This window comes from Sinohyriopsis cumingii, chromosome 4, assembly GCF_028554795.1.
Source record: "Sinohyriopsis cumingii isolate HCF-2022 chromosome 4, ASM2855479v2, whole genome shotgun sequence".
Taxonomy (NCBI): domain Eukaryota; kingdom Metazoa; phylum Mollusca; class Bivalvia; order Unionida; family Unionidae; genus Sinohyriopsis; species Sinohyriopsis cumingii.
The window spans coordinates 55,544,855-55,567,566 of NC_142964.1; the positions used below are offsets into that span (position 1 = coordinate 55,544,855).

General features: G+C 36.9%; 1 protein-coding gene across 2 annotated transcripts in view; it reads right to left on the bottom strand.

Annotated features, from left to right (window-relative positions):
- Positions 1–1,980: 1,980 nt before the first annotated feature.
- LOC149801203 (uncharacterized) overlaps positions 1,981–22,712 on the bottom strand; it is a 76,659-nt gene continuing 55,927 nt past the window's right edge. For both annotated transcript variants that reach the window (XM_089955244.1, XM_089955245.1), the window contains one exon: positions 1,981–13,598. In XM_089955244.1, the coding sequence (XP_089811370.1) occupies positions 13,506–13,598 (93 nt within the window). In that variant the 3' untranslated portion in view covers positions 1,981–13,505. The remainder of the gene's footprint in view (positions 13,599–22,712) is intronic.

Here is a 22,712-nt window from a genome sequence, read left to right on the forward strand (position 1 = left end):
TAGATTTTCAAAATTGCTGCCACAGTGGCCCTATTGGCCATCATATTGACACCATTTAGGACCAACCAGACATCACAAGTAGTCTTGTACTGAAATTTCCATGCTTCCGGAGCATCAACTTGAGTATCAATAAGATTTATATGATGGCTGCTAAGGTGGCCATATGAGATGTCTAAGTAGAATCATTTTCATTTAGAATGAACTAAACTTCATTAGAAGTCTTCTGTGAAAACCACAGTAAGGAGTAGTGAGGAAAGATTTTCAAGATGGCTGCCACGTAGGCCATATTGGACATAAGAATGCCATCATTTTCATTCACGACCAACTTGGCCTTGGGCTGAATGTATGCTTTAAGTTTAATCCTTCAAGTAGCTTAGGATGAGTAGCAATAGCAAACTTTTGCTAACAGATAGACAAAGAACAGGCCATAAGCTCTCCTGATCTGTGACCAATAGAGCAAATAAGAAACATGTCAACCAATCACAGACAACTCTGAATTTTAAATTTGGATCCGACTCTAAATTGTACTATTTACAGACATGAAACTGGTACAGTTATGGTATGTTATGGCCAAGGCCTTCATGTCAAGCCCACCAAGATGAAACATTGCTGTGACTCCAAGATGAAACATTGCTGTAAAATATGTAACACTGACTCCAAGATGAAACATTGCTGTAAAATATGTAACACTGACTCCAAGATCAAGCATTATCAACAAATATTTAACACTGACATCATCATCAAGCACCGTAGTCAAATATGTAACACTGACTCCATGATCAAGAGTTGTTATCAAATATGTAACACTGACACCATGATCAAGAGTTGTCAAATATGTAACACTGACACCATGATCAATCGTTGTTGTCAAATATGTAACAGACACCATGATCAAGAGTTGTCAAATATGTAACACTGACTCCATGATCAAGAGTTGTTGTCAAATATGTAATACTGACACCAAGATCAAACACTGCTGTCAAATATGTAACACTGACTCCAAGGTCAAGCATTGCAGTAAAATATGTGACACCGACTCCAAGGTCAAAATGGTCGTGAATGCTGCAGACTGAATCATCTTAGCTTCATGGCAGCCTAGTCAGTCATATTGGAAGAACGTCCATCACAACTTTCAATAAAACCCAAATGCACATTTTCTGATGAATATATCACAGAATGAATTGTCTTAGCTTCATAACAATTCATACCAGGTATGATGGAAATATTTATTAAGGGACTTGGGGATATGTATGTCTGACTTGGGATATCATGTATGTCTTGGGATATGTATGTCTGACTTGGGATATGTATGTCTGTCTTGGGATATGTATGTCTAACTTGGGATAATATGTCTTACTTGGGATAATATGTATGTCTTACTTGGGATAATATGTATGTCTGACTTGGGATATGTATGTATGTCTGTCTTGGGATATGTATGTCTGACTTGGGATCTGTATGTATGTCTTGGGATATATATGTCTGACTTGGGATATGTATGTCTGTCTTGGGATATGTACATCTGAATTGGGATAATATATATGTCTGACTTGGGATATGTATGTCTGACTTGGGATAATATGCATGTCTGACTTGGGATAATATGTATGACTAACTTGGAATCTGTATGTCTGTCTTGGGATAATATGTCTGACTTGGGATATGTATGTCTGACTGGGGATAATATGTCTGACTTGGGATATGTACGTCTGTCTTGGGATATGTATGTCTGACTTGGGATAATATGTATGTCTGACTTGGGATAATATGTCTGACTTGGGATATATATGTATGTCTAACTTGGGATAATATGTATGTCTAACTTGGGATAATATGTCTGACTTGGGATATGTATGTCTGACTTGGGATATGTATGTAAATGAAAACTTGAACCCTCATAAACATTTGAAGCCGATGCCAGAAAAGTGACTGCTACATGGCTCAATAAACTTAAGAAGAAAAAAAAACAACATCAGAGGCTCGGTTTTAATTGTATTATTATTGATTGAACTCCATGTAGTTTATTTCTTGACAAGATGTCTGAAAGACAGATAATGCTCCCACAGAAACATAATGAATAAAAGCTGCACATATAAATAGCACTTTGGAAAATATTTCATCGTCAGCTGCTTTACCCAGATCTCTTAGCTAACAAAACTACAAATTTATCATTGCAATACAACCATTTGGTTTGATTATTCAAGCATACAACACAGCAACAAAAATGAAAATAAGCATATATAATCTAAATTGTGCAACACTACATGTACATATATTTTACTGTGTCTACCACAGCCGACTCCCTGTAGAAGGGTGCACATTTAAGCTAAATCCAACGTATACTGAAACAGTTTAAAAGATTATAGGGATTCAGATTTCCAATATAGTGAATTAAAAATAATGTTAAAAATGCACTTAATAATTCCCCTATTCCATGAAAAAGTTGCTGTATATTGTATACTGTCAAAAAGTAAGCATCACCATCATATACTGCCTGTCAAACTGCACTGAGAATCAAAAACAATTAGGCTAACCACAAAGCAACTAAATTATCTACATGAAATGGGATTCCTTTGCATTCTTCTGTCACCTGCAGGTTACAGCTGCAAGTAAATGTAGACCAAGCTCTATCGTGACACAAGACAAATGCATATTAGGGTATACACTGTGTATACTGATATACCATATATACCAGTACAAGTTATTTCCAACTGCAAACAACACAAAAAAAGTTTTTCTGTCACATAATATACTGCAATCTAGGACTACAGTCTATTAGGGCCAGTAAGTAAAACAGATCCTGTCACATAATGCTGTACTGCAATCTGGAACTACAGTCTGGACTGCAATCTGGGACTACAGTCTATTAGGGCCAGTAAGTAAAACAGATCCTGTCACATAATGCTGTACTGCAACCTGGAACTACAGTCTGGGACTACAGTCTATTAGGGCCAGTAAGTAAAACAGATCCTGTCACATAATGCTGTACTGCAACCTGGAACTACAGTCTGGGACTGCAATCTGGGACAACAGTCTATTAGGGCCAGTAAGTAAAACAGATCCTGTCACATAATGCTGTACTGCAATCTGGAACTACAGTCTGGGACTGCAATCTGGGATTGTATGGTTTCACTTTCTAATGACCTTGACCTTATCAATGGGTTGCATGGATGTGAATGGGTGGGGCTTGCTTATTCTGCATTTCAAGTATGACAGCTTTCAAAAGTTTGGGACTTGTGACCAAAAAGAAAAACTCATAATAAAAAATTTCATGAAGATTTTCAAATAACAATGACCTTTCCCAGGGGTCAACTGGAAGTTAGAAGCGCATGTATACAAATGGGCAGAGTTTCCTGACTCTACAGTACAAGTATGAAGACTAACCCTCCCACGTGACACGTGACCATAAACACAAATTTAAACCAATTTTTTAAAACTAATCTTGACATCACTGCCATTGAGGTAATAAGCGATACTTGTGTCTTGCTTATACTAAAGCTGGCTGGACAAAAATGGATATATTTTCCAATTGTTTAAGCTCAAAATTCTAAATGCATATGGCATCAGCTTTCTCTGGGTAACCTTTGGTATCCCATCTTTCATCTCCAAGCTAACCTAATATAAAGGTGATCTTCCATGCATAACCTGTTTATAAATGACATTTTGGCCAGTCTCCAGGGTGACCACTATACACAGGTTACCTGTACATGCCTCTGGACAATCTCTGAAGGCTTAACTCTAGTAGTAATTTATGTTTTATCAAATTAGAACTCAACACTTAACATATACACATGATGTCACTAACACAGAACAATAAACACAGTAGGCATATAATGAATATTTTTGCTCATAAACATAAAAAAGCTTGTTCACTAACATTTGTGAATGGAATGTTTAAAGGTAAAAATAAAATATATCTAAATAACTAAAATTTAAGAGTGACAAAAATCCTGTGAAAAAGTAGCAAATGTGCATTTGTTATTGGGAACAAAATCATGTTTGAAACAAATTAATATCAACAGATTAAAAAACACCACTGCAACTTTACAATTATTGATGATTCACCATCTTGAATCCCCATCCATTTCACAAATTGCCCAGTATTATCCAGACTCTCCCATCCTAGAACTGTGATTCAAGGTTTGTAATCCATCACACGTATTATGCATCTTACAGCTATAACAAAATAGTTCAAGCTCATCCATCTATAACCATGCAGCTAAAGCTCAATCCAAATATTTAAAAAACTACTAAATGTCACTGAAATGTTTGCAACCTTGGACCCTCTCTGCAAACTTAAAAGAAGGGAATCAAACACAGTACCTCTCACACACAGAGTAAACACATGGCCATTCAGGTAGTTTATAAGGAGTACAAGTAATTGTTTTCTTGTTGTGGGATTTAACAGCATTTTTCAGCACACAATAGGCTATACATGGCGGCCAGTATAAATGGTGGAGGAAGAATCAGGAAAGTCCCGGAAAGAACCACCAACCCATGAAAAGCTACTGGCAAGCTTTCTCATGGACCCACAATGGTATAGATCTGTCTTATAAACAATTACATATGGTATTGAACTTGTAGACAATATGCATGGTATCACAAAATCTTTTAATGTTTTCTACCAAAGTGTGAAGACACTAAAAGGGTATCCCTTTCACATGCTACACTGTATGTGGTCCAAGTGGGGCTTACACAGTTTGCTTGGCTGACATTGTACATGGTCCAAGTGGGGCTTACACAGTTTGCTTGGCTGACACTGTACATGGTCCAAGTGGGGCTTACACAGTTTGCTTGGCTGACATTGTACGTGGTCCAATGGGGCTTACACAGTTTGCCTGACTGACAGTGTATGTGGTCCAAGTGGGGCTTACACAGTTTGCTTGGCTGACAGTGTATGTGGTCCAAGTGGTGCTTACAGTTTGCTTGGCTGACATTGTACGTGGTACAAGTGGTGCTTACAGTTTGCTTGGCTGACAGTGTATGTGGTCCAAGTGGTGCTTACACAGTTTGCTTGGCTGACATTGTATGTGGTCCAAGTGGGGCTTACACAGTTTAATTGGCTGACAGTGTATGTGGTCCTACTGGGGCTTACACAGTTTGCTTGGCTGACACTGTATGTGGTCCAAGTGGGGCTTACACAGTTTGCTTGGCTGACACTGTACGTGGTCCAAGTGGGGCTTACACAGTTTGCTTGGCTGACACTGTATGTGGTCCAATTGGGGCTTACACAGTTTGGTTGGCTGACATTGTATGTGGTCCAATTGGGGCTTACACAGTTTGCTTGGCTGACATTGTATGTGGTCCAAGTGGGGCTTACACAGTTTGTTTGGCTGACAGTGTATGTGGTCCTACTGGGGCTTACACAGTTTGCTTGGCTAACATTGCATGTGGTCCAGTTGGGGCTTACACAGTTCGCTTGGCTGACATTGTATGTGGTTCAAGTGGGGCTAACACAGTTTGCTTGGCTGACAGTGTATGTGGTCCAAGTGGGGCTTACACAGTTTGCTTGGCTGACATTGTATGTGGTTCAAGTGGGGCTTACACAGTTTGCTTGGCTGACTGGCACCTAAAAGTCAAATGCCAGGGCAGTTTGCCATTACTATGCTTTCTGAAATTTAATTTGTTTTCTCTTTTCTTTTTAGTTGTTGTTTTTTTGTTGTAGGGTTTAATGCCATTTTTCAGCACACAATAGGCTATACATGGCAGCCAGTATTAATGGTGGAGGAAGAACCCGGGAGAATCCCGGAAAGATCCACCGACCCTCGAGAAGCTACTGGCAAGCTTTCTCACATACCCACATTGGCCGAATTCGAGACTTGAACCTACACAGACAGAGGTGAGATGGCAGTGATCCGTAATGGAGAGCGCATTAGACCACTCGGGGCCCCTTTCATTTTAGTAATACAAGTCATAAAGTAAGGCAGATCAGGATCATTGGAGGCTTCCTTGTCAGGATGCCTTCTGTTGAATTTGATCAAATTCTAGTCTGCACTTTTCAGAAGTAGATATTTAAGGTGTTTAAATTTTTAGTAACTGCAGGCATATTTGTGGGAGTCCATCTATTGACATACCTAGTTATGTCTCAATATCTGCTTTTTAATTTTCAACGTATAAGTAGCAATATTCATAAGTGGTTTACAGGTCATATTTGAAATTACATTTATGTTTTGTCAAAATTGGTCAAATTCTGTGAGGCGATTTTGGAGATGTTGGAGTTTTAATATTTTTTTCCAGTGATGATGGCCATATTAGATAAAGGATTGGATTGGATTCATCTGTAAAAACTTAAAAGGTCTTCGTGTCAGGATACTTTCTAACAAATCTGGTTGAATTCTTCTCTGTATTTTTTAAGAAGTAGCCATTTGAGGTTTTATTTTTTGTAATGGTGGACATGTCTGAAGATGGATCATCAACACTGGTATAAAACTGAAAGAAATTCATCCCATGTTACTCAATTCCAGATTTGGTCCAATTCTGTTCTGAAGAATTTTAGTAAAAGTCATTTAAACACTTTCTACTTCTAGCAAAATGGCCACATCGGATGATGTATTGGCTTTGTTGTTGTTGGTTTTAACACCATTTTTCAGCACACGATAGGCTATGCATGGCGGCCAGTATTAATGGTGGAGGAAGAACCCGGGAAAACCCTGGGAAGAACCACCGACCCACGAGAAGCTACTGGCAAGCTTTTTCACATACCCACATTGGCTGAATCCTAGACTCGAACCCATGCAGACAGAGGTGAGATGGCATCACTGGTACAAATCTGAGGCCTTCACAATGAAATGCTTGTGAAATTTGGTCAAATTCTGGTCAGTATAGTACTTATTCTGAATTAGTGATTTTACACTTCTTTCTCATTTCTGTAATGTTGGCATTAGTTGACATGATGGCAATTTGGCATCATTATCAAAAGTTTGAAAGTCCTTTGTTCCAGGATACTTTTAAATTGAGTCAAGTGATACTCAACATTTCTTTATACAAACTGTTTCAAGGTTTGTCCACTTTTATTAATTAAAGTTACTTTTTTTTATAGTGGACTGTAACCAGTAGCCAAATTCTGTTAATCAGTTTTTGAAAGTTAATTGTTTTACATACTTTTCCATTATTAGTAAAGGCCACAGTTATACATGAAAGCAGACCTGAAATATTTGTTCTGACTGCAATGTTTGGTTTTAATTCAGTGAGTGGTTTCTAATAAGGTGAAAAAAATGCAGCTATGGATGTACTATCCACGACAATGCAGAACCATACTATAAGCTCACACAGCACTATGGACATGTACTATCCATGACACCTGCCAGTGCAGAACCATACTGTCTGTAAGCTCACACAGCATTACGGACATGTACTATCCACAACACCTGCCAATGCAGAACCATACTGTAAGTTCACACAGCATTATGGGCTTAAAGGGCTTGTACTTCACTTTTTAACAAATAAAAACCAAAAACTTCATAAAAGGATGGAAGATTGAAATAAAAAACAAGATAAAAGTGCATAATGTATATTTGCCTACTTTGCATCTGACTTAAATTTTCTCAACTACTTCCCATTTGTAACCATCTTTAAAACTCACTTATATATCTGCATTATTCACAAATAAAAGCACTAGCACTCAATTTTAAATTCCATTGTGTATACTCTATTCTCTTCCATAAAAGCCTGAAATCATAGTAAATTAGCCAGACTCAATAAAATGTGGCATTTTATAATTCTTAACCAAAAATTAACAAAGGAACACTAAACTGATAACATGTGATGATATGCAATGTGAAATTTACAAAAAATTAACAAAGGAACACTAAACTGATAACATGTGATGATATGCAATGTGAAATTTCTGAATTTTTAAAAACAGTAACACTCACAACCATATGTACAGTTAAAACTGTGCTATAGAACACCTTTTCAGAGACCGAGTCTCCAGTCACAACAAAAACTTATTCTTTATTTGACATTTCAAACACTAAAAACACCTGCATTAAAGGACTATGTATCTCAAGAAACCAATTTTTTTTGTTAGTCTCTTATTACAGTATATAATGAAATTATATTTACATGACAACTGTATTTATTTTATAAAGGACACATATTTCCATGACAACTGTATTTATTTTATAAAGGACACATATTTCCATGACAACTGTATTTATTTTATAAAGGACACATATTTCCATGCATCATGTAGACAATGTCTTATTCTATTAATACTGTTTTTGTTTTTTATAAAATGAATGGTTCTAAATACTAGTTGTTACCAACCTGTGTACCAATAATTTACCCCACTTCTGACTAGTTTCTTGCGAGTCACATTGGGTCAAGAGTGAAAATACAAGATCACTGTCACAAGACATTATTATGCTGGGTCAGTAGGAAAAGTATCAGGTCACTGTCACATTATTTTAGTGACAAGATACTCAATGTTTCTTGACCATTCTTCCACATAACTAGAGTACCATTTCTATGTTGCCACATAACTTAGAGTACCATTTCTATGCTGCCACATAACTACAATACCATTTCTATGTTGCCACATAACTAGGGTACCATTTCTATGTTGCCACATAACTAGAGTACCATTTCTATGTTGCCACATAACTAGAGTACCATTTCTATGCTGCCACATAACTACAATACCATTTCTATGTTGCCACATAACTAGAGTACCATTTCTATGCTGCCACATAACTAGAGTACCATTTCTATGTTGCCACATAACTAGGGTACCATTTCTATGTTGCCACATAACTAGAGTACCATTTCTATGTTGCCACATAACTAGGGTACCATTTCTATGTTGCCACATAACTAGGGTACCATTTCTATGTGCCAGCCATGTGGTAAATAGTATTATTATACCCGTGTTCAATGTTTTGATATTTTACCTTTTAAATTCAAAATCAAATAGTTTTCTGGTTTTAAATACAAGCTGTCTACAAAATGTGGTCAAGGAAAAAAAACAGAATTCAACTTATTTTGTGGAAATCACTTTTCTTCATCCAGTCTTGGTGATTTTCCGCTTTCTCCTTTTGACCCCTAAAATTATAAGCACCCTTTTGTCTCAAATGTCATTCACACAGTTCACAGCATGCACTTGTGCCATTCTGTAGAAACTATTTTCCTTCTTGGAGTCCCTCTTACCAGGACTTTTGACCTTTTAACCCAAAGTCTACAGTTCCTGTCTCAAAAGCAAGGTATTTACGAAGTTTAGTCACGGCATGTGACAAAGAACTTAATAATTTTGTGGAAATTTATTTTCCTTCATTCCGTCCCTGTGACCTTGACATTTGATCCCCATAAGAATAAGTGTCTTCCTTGTATCAAATGCAGCCATTCACAAAGTCTAGACCAAGCATGTGATAAAAAAAACCATGACATTGTGTGGAAACCGTTTTCTTCTTAGAGTCCCTATGACCTTGCATTTGACTTCTTGACCCCCTAATCAATCAATGCCTTTCTTATCTCAAGTGGAAGCCATTTACAAGGTCTGGTCATGGTATATGTTATCCTAGTTAAATGGAAAAGGCTTTCCTATGTTCAGTCCCTGTGCCCTTGATCTCTGAGCTTTTGAGTTCAAAATTGAGAGAGTTTTTCTTTGATCCAAATGCTACTTACAAGGAACAGTAATGGCAGGCGGTGAAGAATTTGAGCAGAAACGCAATAGGACATATGGACAAACATCGTCTTAACATAATGTGCTCAGCTGTATTGGAGATGTATTAAAATGGCAGGACATGATGTGTCAAGAGATCAATATGGTCATCAGCAGGGTAAACTCATTGCATGTACATTTACAACTAAGTTGGTTTCACTGCACACTAACAAACCAAGAAACTAATAGTACACACCTCCTTTGTCAATACTTTTGCTATAAAAATTAAGTGCAAATGATAACATGTTAATACTGTATTTATTCTTGTGTAATGCTTGCCCAACTATGATCATAGACCCAGATCTACCCTTGCATAAAGCATGGCATTCACTTCAAATATTGGTTTCTCACATAGACCCAGATCTGCCTTTAATTAATGCACTCTATTCACTTCAGATACTGGCTTCTCACACAGACCCAGATCTGCTTTACATACTGAACACTATTTACTTCAAATACTGGCTTATCACATAGACCCAGATCTGCCTTTAGTTACTAGACTCTATTAACTTCAAATACTGGCTTCTCACATAGACCCAGATCTGCCTTTAGTTACTGCACTCTATTCACTTCAGATACTGGCTTCTCACATAGACCCAGATCTACCCTGCATAAAGCACACTATTCACTTCAAATATTGACTTCTCATATATACCCAGATCTGCCTTTAATTACTGCACACTATTCACTTCAAATATTGACTTCTCACATAGACCCAGATCTACCTTTAATTACTGAACACTATTCACTTCAAATATTGACTTCTCACATAGACCCAGATCTACCTTTAATTACTGCACTCTATTCACTTCAGATACTGGCTTCTCACATAGACCCAGATATGCCTTTAGTTACTGCACTCTATTCACTTCAAATACTGACTTCTCAATTAGACCCAGATATGCCTTTAGTTACTGCACTCTATTCACTTCAGCTATTGGCTTCTCACATAGACCCATATATGCTTTTAGTTACTGCACTCTATTCACTTCAGATACTGGCTTCTCACATAGACCCAGATATGCCTTTAGTTACTGCACTCTATTCACTTCAAATACTGACTTCTCAATTAGACCCAGATATGCCTTTAGTTACTGCACTCTATTCACTTCAGCTATTGGCTTCTCACATAGACCCATATATGCTTTTAGTTACTGCACTCTATTCACTTCAAATACTGACTTCTCATATAGACCCTGATCTACCCTTGCATAATGCACACTATTCACTTCAAATATTGGTTTCTCACATAGACCCAGATCTGCCTTTAGTTACTACACTCTATTCACTTCAAATACTGGCTTCTCACAGAGACCCAGATCTACCCTTACATAAAGCACACTATTCACGTCAAATACTGGCTTCTCACATAGACCCATATCTGCCTTTACATAATGAACACTATTCACTTCAAAAGATACATGCTCACAGCTAGGCATACATTAAACAGTGAATACAGTAAAGTGATTTGAGCAAGTTATGCTTGACTAACACCAGTGAAAGATGATATACATGTAATAATGTGAACTAGGTTGTTATTAATAACAAAATCAATACTGACTTCTAGATGGATTTTTAAAGGAGCCAATCATGACATTTGTACCTTATCAAGGTTGACAAAATGAAATAAATTTAATAAATAGCAACTGGATAAAAAAAAACTTTTGTGCAGTCAGAACAAAGTAAGCAAAATCTATATTTTGTATGTGATATTTATTATCTGTGATTTTAAAGTATGTACTTAAAAGACTGTGCTGGATGGTCATAACTTTTGAAATGACAAGTTCACGTCTTATTTGTACATCTACCTGAACTTTAATTTACTCGCAAAATTAGTGAGCAATGAAAACCTCCTTTAGAAATATGGTATAAATAATATTAATAATAATAATAATAATAATAACAACAATGTGCAGACCTTTTTCACATGAAATGATGTGAAAAACAGACAGTGTGGATTCCAATGTGCCTGGGTATTATGGGATGGCAGATTTTCACGGATCAATGCATGTCATATACATGTAGATCCAGATTCATATGATGAGGAAACAAGACAGCATGGGCCCTGATATGCCCAGGTATTATGGGATGGCAGATCTTGACTCGTGCTGTTAAAGCAGTGGTTCTTGACCCTTTTGGGCAGCGACCCAGACTAGGTTTGTGGTAGGAAATTTTAAATTATTAAGATTGATCTCTATGACTCACTCAAAATGGCATGATGACCCAGTTCTGTGTTGTGTCCCATGGGTTAAGAACCAGTGTTAGAGGGATACATCACCTACACATGTATATCTAGATCTATATAATGAGAAATCAGACAGCATGGACCCCGATATACCTCGGTATTATGGGATAGCAGATCTTGACACAGATCTATGCACATCATATACCTATAGGTAGGTCTATATGATGAGAAATATAGACAGTATGAACCCTGATCTGCCAGGGCATTATGAGATAGCAGATCTCAATGATCATAAAGACAGAGCTGATATTTCTGGACATTACGGGATGGTAAATCTAGACACAGGACAAGGCATCCATATAGAACCATGCATGTTACAAACATGTAGATCTACATGATGATATCACAAACACCTCTCCCTCAAAAACACAACAAATCCAATTGTGACACAGGATCAGACATGGATTCCATTTTTATTGCAGATAATACCCAAAAAGTTGTCCTTACATGCTGAACATGGAAGAAAATATCGACCAAATCCAGTAAATTTTACTTTGCTGTATTTGCTCTTTTTATCATCTAAAATGGCAGTTTTAAGTCCAAAAATGAGACTCAGCATCATGAAACTTGCAACTTTTAATAAAGAGTCACATTTTGTTTAGTTCCGTCTCAAACCTCTTGGAGTAATGTTTTCATGACTTTTCAAAGGCTGTTTATCTTGAAAATAAAGGTAATTTATACAGAAAATAAGATTCATTTAGAAAAGTATTTTATGACAATTATTTCTAACATGAAGATAAAACAAGTATTAACCACATAACAGCCCCCATCACAATGCATCTTCTAGTTGACGTCCAGAAAGAAAAGCATTCCCTTTTCAAAGGTCCCTCAGTAACTGATGCCCTTGCTTAAACCTGCCTGATGTCTGACCCCCATGTCACAAGTTATTGAGGGAGAGGTGTAGTTTCATGCATTAACAGTGAATGCATTTTTTATGAACTGAAGACCCGAGAATGAATTTTGAGTGAAATACAGTATCAGAAATTTGCACAATATTTATAGTTTGTATGAGTCTGTTGACTCCAGTACATTTTTTGATGATACATGGAGTCTTGACTAGAATTGTCATCTCAAGGAAAACTCTAGCATCAAAGTGAAGTTGAAACAAAGCAAATTCTGATGAAAAGGCAAATTCTAATGAAAAGGCAAATTCTGATGTATGGATGGTAGCACGAGTCACATATTTACTCCAGATCAAAAGGTTTTTGCATTGGAATGTATCAGATTTACTGTGTAGCTATGGAAACAGACAATTAGTATTGTTTCTTATTCTATACAAAAAGCTTGGCACAACATGTTAAAAATACAATCACAGTAATCATGTTAAAATGGCTCCATCTCTCACCCCTAAATCAACATCTGAACACATTTTCTACACAACTAATGTGATGCTAAACAAGATCATATTTCTCGCTTTCTATCCAAGACTGGTATCAAAACAAGACTGGTATCAAAATAAGCTTTTATCTTCTGATATGCACACATCTTCACATTCACCTTTAGAACCGCATATTCTTGAACAAAAACATTAATTAGAGTATGTCTTGTATTCATCCCATACATGCTGTCAGTGATGCTCAGTTGGGACACAAGGATCTGTATTCATACGTTTGTACTCAGTTGGGACACGGCATGTATGAGAGCCTGGTTCTCTGCACGTAACTGGTCATTTTCTATGTCTATATCATCAAGGTCCTGAAAAATAACACCAGAAAGAACAAATTTTTCTTAATGTCTTAATTTTGTTATGAAAATATTTTTTCTGTGTAGAATTTGATGAAAAATTTGCCTAATAATGTCCTTGCTTATTAAGTCGAGTCAAACTGCAAACAACAAAGATCCTTATATGCCATTGCATAATGCACCTGCAGATCAGGGTCTATTTTGTTTGTTCTACTGATTGCTATGAACTAACCCAGATCTGCCAGTGCATTATGCGATAGCAGATCTAGGTCTGTGCAGTTTGCAGTTGGTCTTAACTTATAATCGAGTGTATATGGTATGTAATTGGATCTATCATCGCCTTCCACATTTCAGTGTGTAAACTAAACTTGTCCAATTATTAACTTTACTAATATTATGATATATCATAACAATAATGTTAATAATAATATAATATCACAACAATAACATTTAATAATAATATATCATAACAATAATGTTTAATAATAATATAATATCACAACAATAATGTTAATAATAATATCATAATAATGTTTAATAATAATATAATATCACAACAATAATGTTTAACATTAATATAATATCATAACAATAATGTTTAATAAATGATACAGATGAATGTTGTCATCTTCTTTATTCTTTCCAAGTGGCAGTAAAAGTATCAAAATTTTAGGAAACTTCTACCGGGTACCTGTTGATCCTAACGATCAGTTTACCAGGTACCCGATTAAGGGAAATTTTATTAAACGTGAACCTGACCTGCCTTGTTTTAGGTTCATACATACCAACCCCCAAGGTATAAGCATAATTATTACTAATATATAAATGGCATAAAAAGTGTAATCTGAGCACAAAAAAATGAGCAATCTATATACATATTACATGCCATAACTACAGAAACTATGAAAAACTTGTACTTATTTTTGCTACTTACCTGGACCTGCCGCTAAAATTCTTGTCAAGAATTGGCTAAATCCATGTGGATTAGTAGTTAGTAAGAGTACAGACCCAAAACAAATTAATACATTTTTTTTATGCATAACACTCACTTTAACTAGTCTATATGTTCAACTTTCACTGGTCATGAAATCCACAAATGATGAATGTGATTTTAAATCAATGTTAAATTCTGCCTTCAAAATTTGTAAAGTGCTATCGATGTGCCCTGTTTCCTGATGCAACATGTTTTCAAGTTTAACAAAATCCCTCTAACATAGCATTTTTCAATCATATAACATGCATGAGTCACAGAGATAAAAACCATTTCTCTTGATTTCTGATGCCATTGTTTTCAATTTAGACTGGTCCGTTATGTATGTATAAAAATATAATGACTCTGTGATACATGGTTCCACATTCAAGAAATCTGTCTGTTTTGTTGGAACTGTTTCATGTACAGTTAATAATTTTAGAACTGAAATTTTTTTAATAAAAAAACACAAATGCTGAGAACTCTGTGCAACTAGTTTCACATCTGCTCTATGCTTCTTCAGGCACAAGATGTTTTGAAAGAAATGGATGTCTTTATATTTTACAATAACTATGTCATTGATGTAATATCATAAATGATATACATATATAAATGTACAATTACTATAAACAGAAAATAAGGAATTTGACAGAGATCTGATGATGGATAAATGTGCATGAGCCAATAGTCACATGATGAACCAATAGTCACATAATGAGCAATTAGTCACATGATGAGCCAATAGTCACATGATGAACCGATAGCCACATGATGAACCAATAGTCACATGATGAGCCAATAGTCACATGAACAATTAGTCACACAATGAACCAATATTCACATGATGAGCCAATAGTCACATGATGAGCAATTAGTCACACAATGAGCCAATAGTCACATGATGAGCAATTAGTCACATGATGAGAGCCTCAAACTGTAATCGTAATTCTGTGTCTTGCTCACTTGTTATGTCTCTGATGTTGACTTCGAAACATTTCTCTTTAAAAAATTAACAGGTATCTTTATTACTTGGGTTTTTATCAATGAACAGAGTACCTATTGACAGCAGTAATTATAGAAGAAATATTACTAAAGTTTTAGTTAGTTTGAACATTGTACCATCTGTTTCCCGATTTGTAATCTGGCTGTACTACTAGTACACCATAATTAATAAATGCAGCTTATAATATTATTCAAGTGTCTTCTGAAATAATCTAAACAAGAGTCCCCTGAAGGGACTAATACTCTCCTGGACAAAATGAATTTCCAGGAATCCAAGAATATTTCTTTTGGACTCCTCAGTATCAAATTTATCTGATATTCTTGAGTAACTCCAACATAAAATTTGGAAACTAAGTTTTTTTCTTACATGTGTAAATTAATATGCTTTAATAGTGCTTAAGAAAGAAAACATGTTGATACAATACTGGTACAATATCTGACACAATCAGGACAAGTAGCCATATAAAGATTGTCAGGATGGCCATCAAGGCAGACATTTTGGAGGTTAGATTAGTGTCTATGTATTACAGGAATAACTATTGCACAAAAAAACGACTTTTTTAAATGTTGGTATTGGCATTCATTTAAGAGAAGTAGCTATTACAAAGTCGTGCATTTTGAGCTACTGCATCTCTTCACACTATATCGCAGAGTTTTCACATATAACCAACATCAGCATGAGAGAGAGAGAGAGAGAGAGAGAGAGAGAGAGAGAGAGAGAAAGCATCATTTAGATCTTGTGGCTTTAATTTAAACTCTACTATTTTATCAATCTGAAAGTAGTATTTATTTATCTCACAAATGGTCACAGAAACTCATCCTAGCTGTATACTTTTTGAAGAATGATACTCATTTGCAAACTAAATTAAACCTACCATAGCAGAAGCCATCAGCAAGCATTGTTTCCTCTATCATGGATGTGCTAATTTTATGGGAGGACTGATAACCTAAATGTGCAATAGCAGCCCTTCTGCAGGTTTTGTTTTCTCTACCATTATGTTCACAATAAACAATGTACTTGGGGATATGTTTTGTTGAATGAGCATTCTCCTGAAACATACTGTAAAACCAACTGGCTATTTCAAATGTTTGATTTTGTTAAAGAAAGAACTTGTTTAATAATCGATACAGCAAGTATAAAATGTCTGCATGTTCTGTTTATTGTCTTCCATTCACTGCATCAGTCGAATCACCAAAGTAATTAGGAAGCAGACAATGGTCAAGCACTGAACTACTTACAAAGATGTAATCTGACCTTTTGTTATAACAGTGAGACCTACAGCACTCGATCATTTGGCTCCCCTTCCTTGTTATCCAGATCAATTCCTGCCATTTACAATTCAACTGTGGAACACTACTAACCAAAGTTATACATAACCTATCTGGGATACACAGTAACTGATGATCAGGTAGGCCAAGTTCAGCACTGGGATACACAGTAACTGATGATCAGGTAGGCCAAGTTCAGCACTGGGATACACAATAACTGATGATCAGGTAGGCCAAGTTCAGCACTGGGTACCAAACTGTAGTGTAGTAGTTTAAATAATGACGAATTCTTAAATTATGTTTCTAATAATAGATACTGCACATATACCATACGGAACCCTTCCTTTAGAATGTCCAACAATATACAGATGGCTGCCGGAAGACACTCTGTTCTGTTCAATTTATCATTCTGGCTGGCCATAAAGACATTATTATTTGGCAATACCATGCACTCTGATGAAGTTTCTAAGCATATTTTATAGCCAAGCAAACATTCCAAAAATCATGAAAACATTGTTCAAATTAATATCATCATCAAAACCAGTGTACCAGTGAGCATCTGATCTTCACCATATCAGACATGGATAGCGAAGAGGTAATAACATCAGTTGATGATGATGTATAGGTCATTGGTTGTGTATACAGCCAAATATTCTGCCATATACTATCATACTTTTTGTTTTATGTAATTAATGTACATCAATTATATACCTATATATCTATATCACCAATTAAAAATGGGCAACAGTTGAAATTAAAACTTTAAAGTTCCCTTTTTCATTTTCCTATTGCATAATACATATATACATACTACAGAAAAACGAGATGAACCCACTAAGAAGCATTAACTGTTGTTATTTATGTTGATTCACATTTCTCTGAATAAAGTAAGTGTTTAATTATTGCAGAAGTAGTAGATCAACTTTTTCTAAATATACATGTACTAAATATAAAAGACTTCTGAATATATTTTTTAATTGTCAAAATAAGTGATCAAAATAAAGATGACTGATTCTTCAAATGGAATCGGATTGTAAATCACTCTTGACATTTGCCATCCATGGATGGTCTTCATTCCCTGGCTTTTCAAATGTTAATAAAAAAAACTCCAGCCCCTGGTGATTTGTTGGTATTTATCCTCCACCAGCAAGCATTATCATGGAACTAAAGTTGACAGGATTGATTTCACCACTGTGAAGCGTGGGAAATAAAAAAATTGTGAGCTGTACTGTAGTATCAGCACCATCCATTCACCATTCAAAGTGTCGGACCATCCATTCACCATTCAACAATGATGAGCAGTGACAACATTTTTAAAAAGGCTGCAATGGTGGCCATATTGGGTGTCAGACAAGCAGCATTTTCATTTATAACCAACAATTCACAATAAGAATAAGATTTTCAAGATGGATGCCATAGTGGCCACATTCTATATCGGACTGGCACCATTTCTACTTAGTACCAACTAGATGGCATAAAAAATATGTTGATGAAAGCACAATGTTGATATGACCAGCAATAAAGAAGTGGTAGAACCCCTTAAATCTGTGTCGATACTGATGGACAATATGCAGGTCTGATGTGACCTGTTCATTAAAATGTGCAATTTTGCTGCATGCAAAGCATTCCGGAACAAAGCTGCATACACTTTAAACAAATACAGGCAACTGGTAACAACCATATCAAGCGCAAAATTCAAAATGGCCACAGGACAGATGGCTGTGCTATTCCAGGTGATTCACAAGCCATCCAAAAAAAATTGGCTCTGGGAATAGAGTGCATAGCCACGAGAAATACTGGCAAGTGTATAAAATGTACACTGGTGTGTGCAGCCAAATTTGGATGCAGATAAATGCAGCTTATAATTAATAGGTGATATCAGTCCCTCTCCCTCAATTTGTGATGAAATTCATCTTCACGTAGATAAAATCTTGAGATGTAGTGAGCTCTGATTTCTCTAAGTTTGGCAGAAACCCCAGCCTTGTCACAATAGACTAACAACAAGACAGATCTGGTCTTAAGGGACTGTGGACAATCAATTAAATATTGTAGGATTGGGATAAAATGGTAAATTTTAATGGGTTACAACTACTCCCATGAACCTTGTAAAAGCTCTGGGTGCAGAGGCTAGGCTGAATCGCGGAGCTTAACACTGGAAGAATCTAAACAAAACCAGAGATACTTCCTATATGAAGGAAAGATGGGGATGTGATGGAATGCAAGGAAAGATGGGGATGAGATGGAATGCAAGGAAAGATGGGGATGTGATGGAATGCAAGGAAAGATGGGGATGTGATGGAATGCAAGTTAAGATGGGAATGTGATGGAATGCAAGTTAAGATGGGAATGTGATGGAATGCAAGGAAAGATGGGGATGAGATGGAATGCAAGGAAAGATGGGGATGAGATGGAATGCAAGGAAAGATGGGGATGTGATGGAATGCAAGTTAAGATGGGAATGTGATGGAATGCAAGTTAAGATGGGAATGTGATGGAATGCAAGGAAAAGTGGGGATGTGATGGAATGCATTCCAAAGAGACCAGGTTTTATGGCATTCCTGACTGAGACTGTAGTCTCCATACTGAATGGTTCCTCCAGCAGAAATCTGTTTAGGGATGAAAGGTTGATAATTAAATAAGGAATAAAAGATCTCATTGTGAGTTTGCCCTGGAAGGTTTATTAACAGCCACTAGAATCTGAAGGTATCAGATACAGGTCGCTGGGTAAGAAGCCCAAGACCAGCTTTCTTCCTCCACTACTGTCTTCACCGACAGGTGAAAATGGACAAGGGACCTGAAGAGATAGGGAACCACTGCCGTCTTCACTGACAGGTGAAAATGGACAAGGGACCTGAAGAGATAGGGAACCACTACCGTCTTCACTGACAGGTGAAAATGGACAAGGGACCTGAAGAGATAGTGAACCACTACTGTCTTCACTGACAGGTGAAAATGGGCAAGGGACCTGAAGAGATAGGGAACCACTACCGTCTTCACCGACAGGTGAAAATGGGCAAGGGACCTGAAGAGATAGGGAACCACTACCGTCTTCACTGACAGGTGAAAATGGACAAGGGACCTGAAGAGATAGGGAACCACTACCGTCTTCACCGACAGGTGAAAATGGGCAAGGGACCTGAAGAGATAGGGAACCACTACCGTCTTCACTGACAGGTGAAAATGGGCAAGGGACCTGAAGAGATAGGGAACCACTACCGTCTTCACTGACAGGTGAAAATGGACAAGGGACCTGAAGAGATAGGGAACCACTACCGTCTTCACCGACAGGTGAAAATGGGCAAGGGACCTGAAGAGATAGGAACCACTACCGTCTTCACTGACAGGTGAAAATGGACAAGGGACCTGAAGAGATAGGGAACCACTACTGTCTTCACTGACAGGTGAAAATGGGCAAGGGACCTGAAGAGATAGGGAACCACTACTGCCTTCACTGACAGGTGAAAATGGGCAAGGGACCTGAAGAGATAGGGAACCACTACCGTCTTCACTGACAGGTGAAAATGGACAAGGGACCTGAAGAGATAGGGAACCACTATCGTCTTCACTGACAGGTGAAAATGGACAAGGGACCTGAAGAGATAGGGAACCACTACCGTCTTCACTGACAGGTGAAAATGGGCAAGGGACCTGAAGAGATAGGGAACCATATCGGTCTATTCTGTATCAAATTTGTTCTCATCAACAAGGACAAAAAATGATGTTTTCATCCCACTCTCAGTCCTGGGAGGCAGGACTTATGTGAGCCAAAGTCTCTTGTGGGAGAGACTTGGGTAAAAGTGGAACTTGAACCTTAGACTTGTCCAGTGGAATTAATGGACTGTCCTTAGCAATGGACTCAGCAGGTGGATGAGTGACTCTCACCCACTTAGAGTACTTGGCGGAAGATGGTTCATCCACCTCCTCCTTTTTCAACCCAACATCCTTAGACGATGCAGGTCCACATTAAAGATGCCGATGGGTATCCGGGTTCCTGCTCATCAATAACAACCTGGGTAAAAAAATGAACAACTGGGTACCCCTTAAAAAAAAGTATTCCAAGTTCAGATCAAGACACAGAATAACGATTACAGTTTGAGACACTTCTTTCCTATCTCTTGCAACCTATTTAAAAATCAACACTTGATATTTAAAGCTAGACCATCCCAACTTTGTGCATCAATGGTTCATGCACCATTTTTCTAATGACTTACAAAGCTTGTTTTGAGATCCTGGTGACATTAACTAGGTCAATACCTTTCGCTGACAGTCACAGGAAGTGCTGATTATGAAATATTAGACGAAATAAAATTTAAATAGGTACTGTAATTCAATAAAAGATAGCACAATATAAATATCCGGTTAAACTAATGCAATTTTTGCCTAAAGTTTATGGTCCTGGACCGAGTATTAACTGTTTAAATGATTGTTTACTCTTTTTTTTTTTACAGCAGGAAACCCAAAACACAAATGGACAATATACAGAGTGAAATTTTTCACTGAAATATTTAAATATAAGGGAAATCTTATTTAAAAACACTGAAAAAAATCAAATAAAAATTGATGTGTGCAAATATGGTAATTTTTGCATTAATTTTACATGAAACAGTTCCAAGAAAACAGACGGGATTCTTGAAAGTGCAAACACTTGTCACAGATTCATTCTATTTTTATACTACATATGTAGCAGACCAGTCAAAACTAAAAATAAATGGAGCAGATATAAAAAAAGGGCTGTATCAACATAACTGCTGGATGTTATATAACTAAAAATGTTAGAGGAGGGGGCTTAAACTTAACATGTCTTACCAGACCGTAGTTAGGGGACAACCCATGGCAGGTCGAGGACACTACAACAGTCATCATTCATGGACTTGACGAAAGTTAATGTAGACATGTAGACTAGTTTAAGTGAGTGTTAGGCATAAATAATTTATCCATTTTTCTTGTGTCAATACTCTTGTAATAACTACTAATCCACATGTATTTAGCCAGTTTGTGACAAAAAATTTAACTGCAGATCCAGGTAAGTAGCAAAAATAAATGTACGTTAAATAACAGAAATATATATGTTTTTCATATAGTTTTCTGTAATTATGGCATGTAATATATAGATTGCTTTTTTATGCTCAGATTACACCTTTTGCCACTTATATTAGTAATAAATTATGCTTATACCTCTCTTGGGGGTTGGCATGTCTGAACCTACAATAAAGCAGTTCAGGTTCACATTTAGTACAATTTCCCTGGTAGAAATTTTCCAAAATTTTGACATCTCTATCCACATTCCACATCAATGCCCTCACTACCATGCAACAAAGAACCAATCCCTTCCCTGCAGTGGAAGGACCCACATTTCAATAGGATTTTGAGGGATAAAATGGAAAGGGAAATGCTGACCTGATCCCCTTCCATAATCTGTAAGTCAATTCCCAGTCCTCCAATGGATGAAATGGCAGTCTGGAGGGGAGGGGGACTCAGCCCCATCCCCATGATGTAATGCTCTAATGACTGGTGTAAAATGTGGTTGGTGCCTGGTCGCCAGGCAATGACCCATCAAGCAACTCTGATCTATAGGGAGACTCCTCCCCAGTTATAACAGACTTAGATATGAGCTCTCCCCTTATAGGGGTACTTGATCCCATTACAGTGAACAGGTCCCAGTGAATGAAAGTGTACTTCTCTCCCTTTATAGAGGGGCATGACCCACTTTCAGCACACAATGAGCTGTGAGCCAGTAAAAATATTTTAAAACAAAAAGCTTCTATGCAACTAAAAGTGTACTCAAGGTAATGCACAGACTAAGTCTATGCTAATATAATAATTTCAGCAAGAATTCACCGTACTTGGGTCTTTTCACAAGTTTAAATGCAAAAACCTGTAGCAAT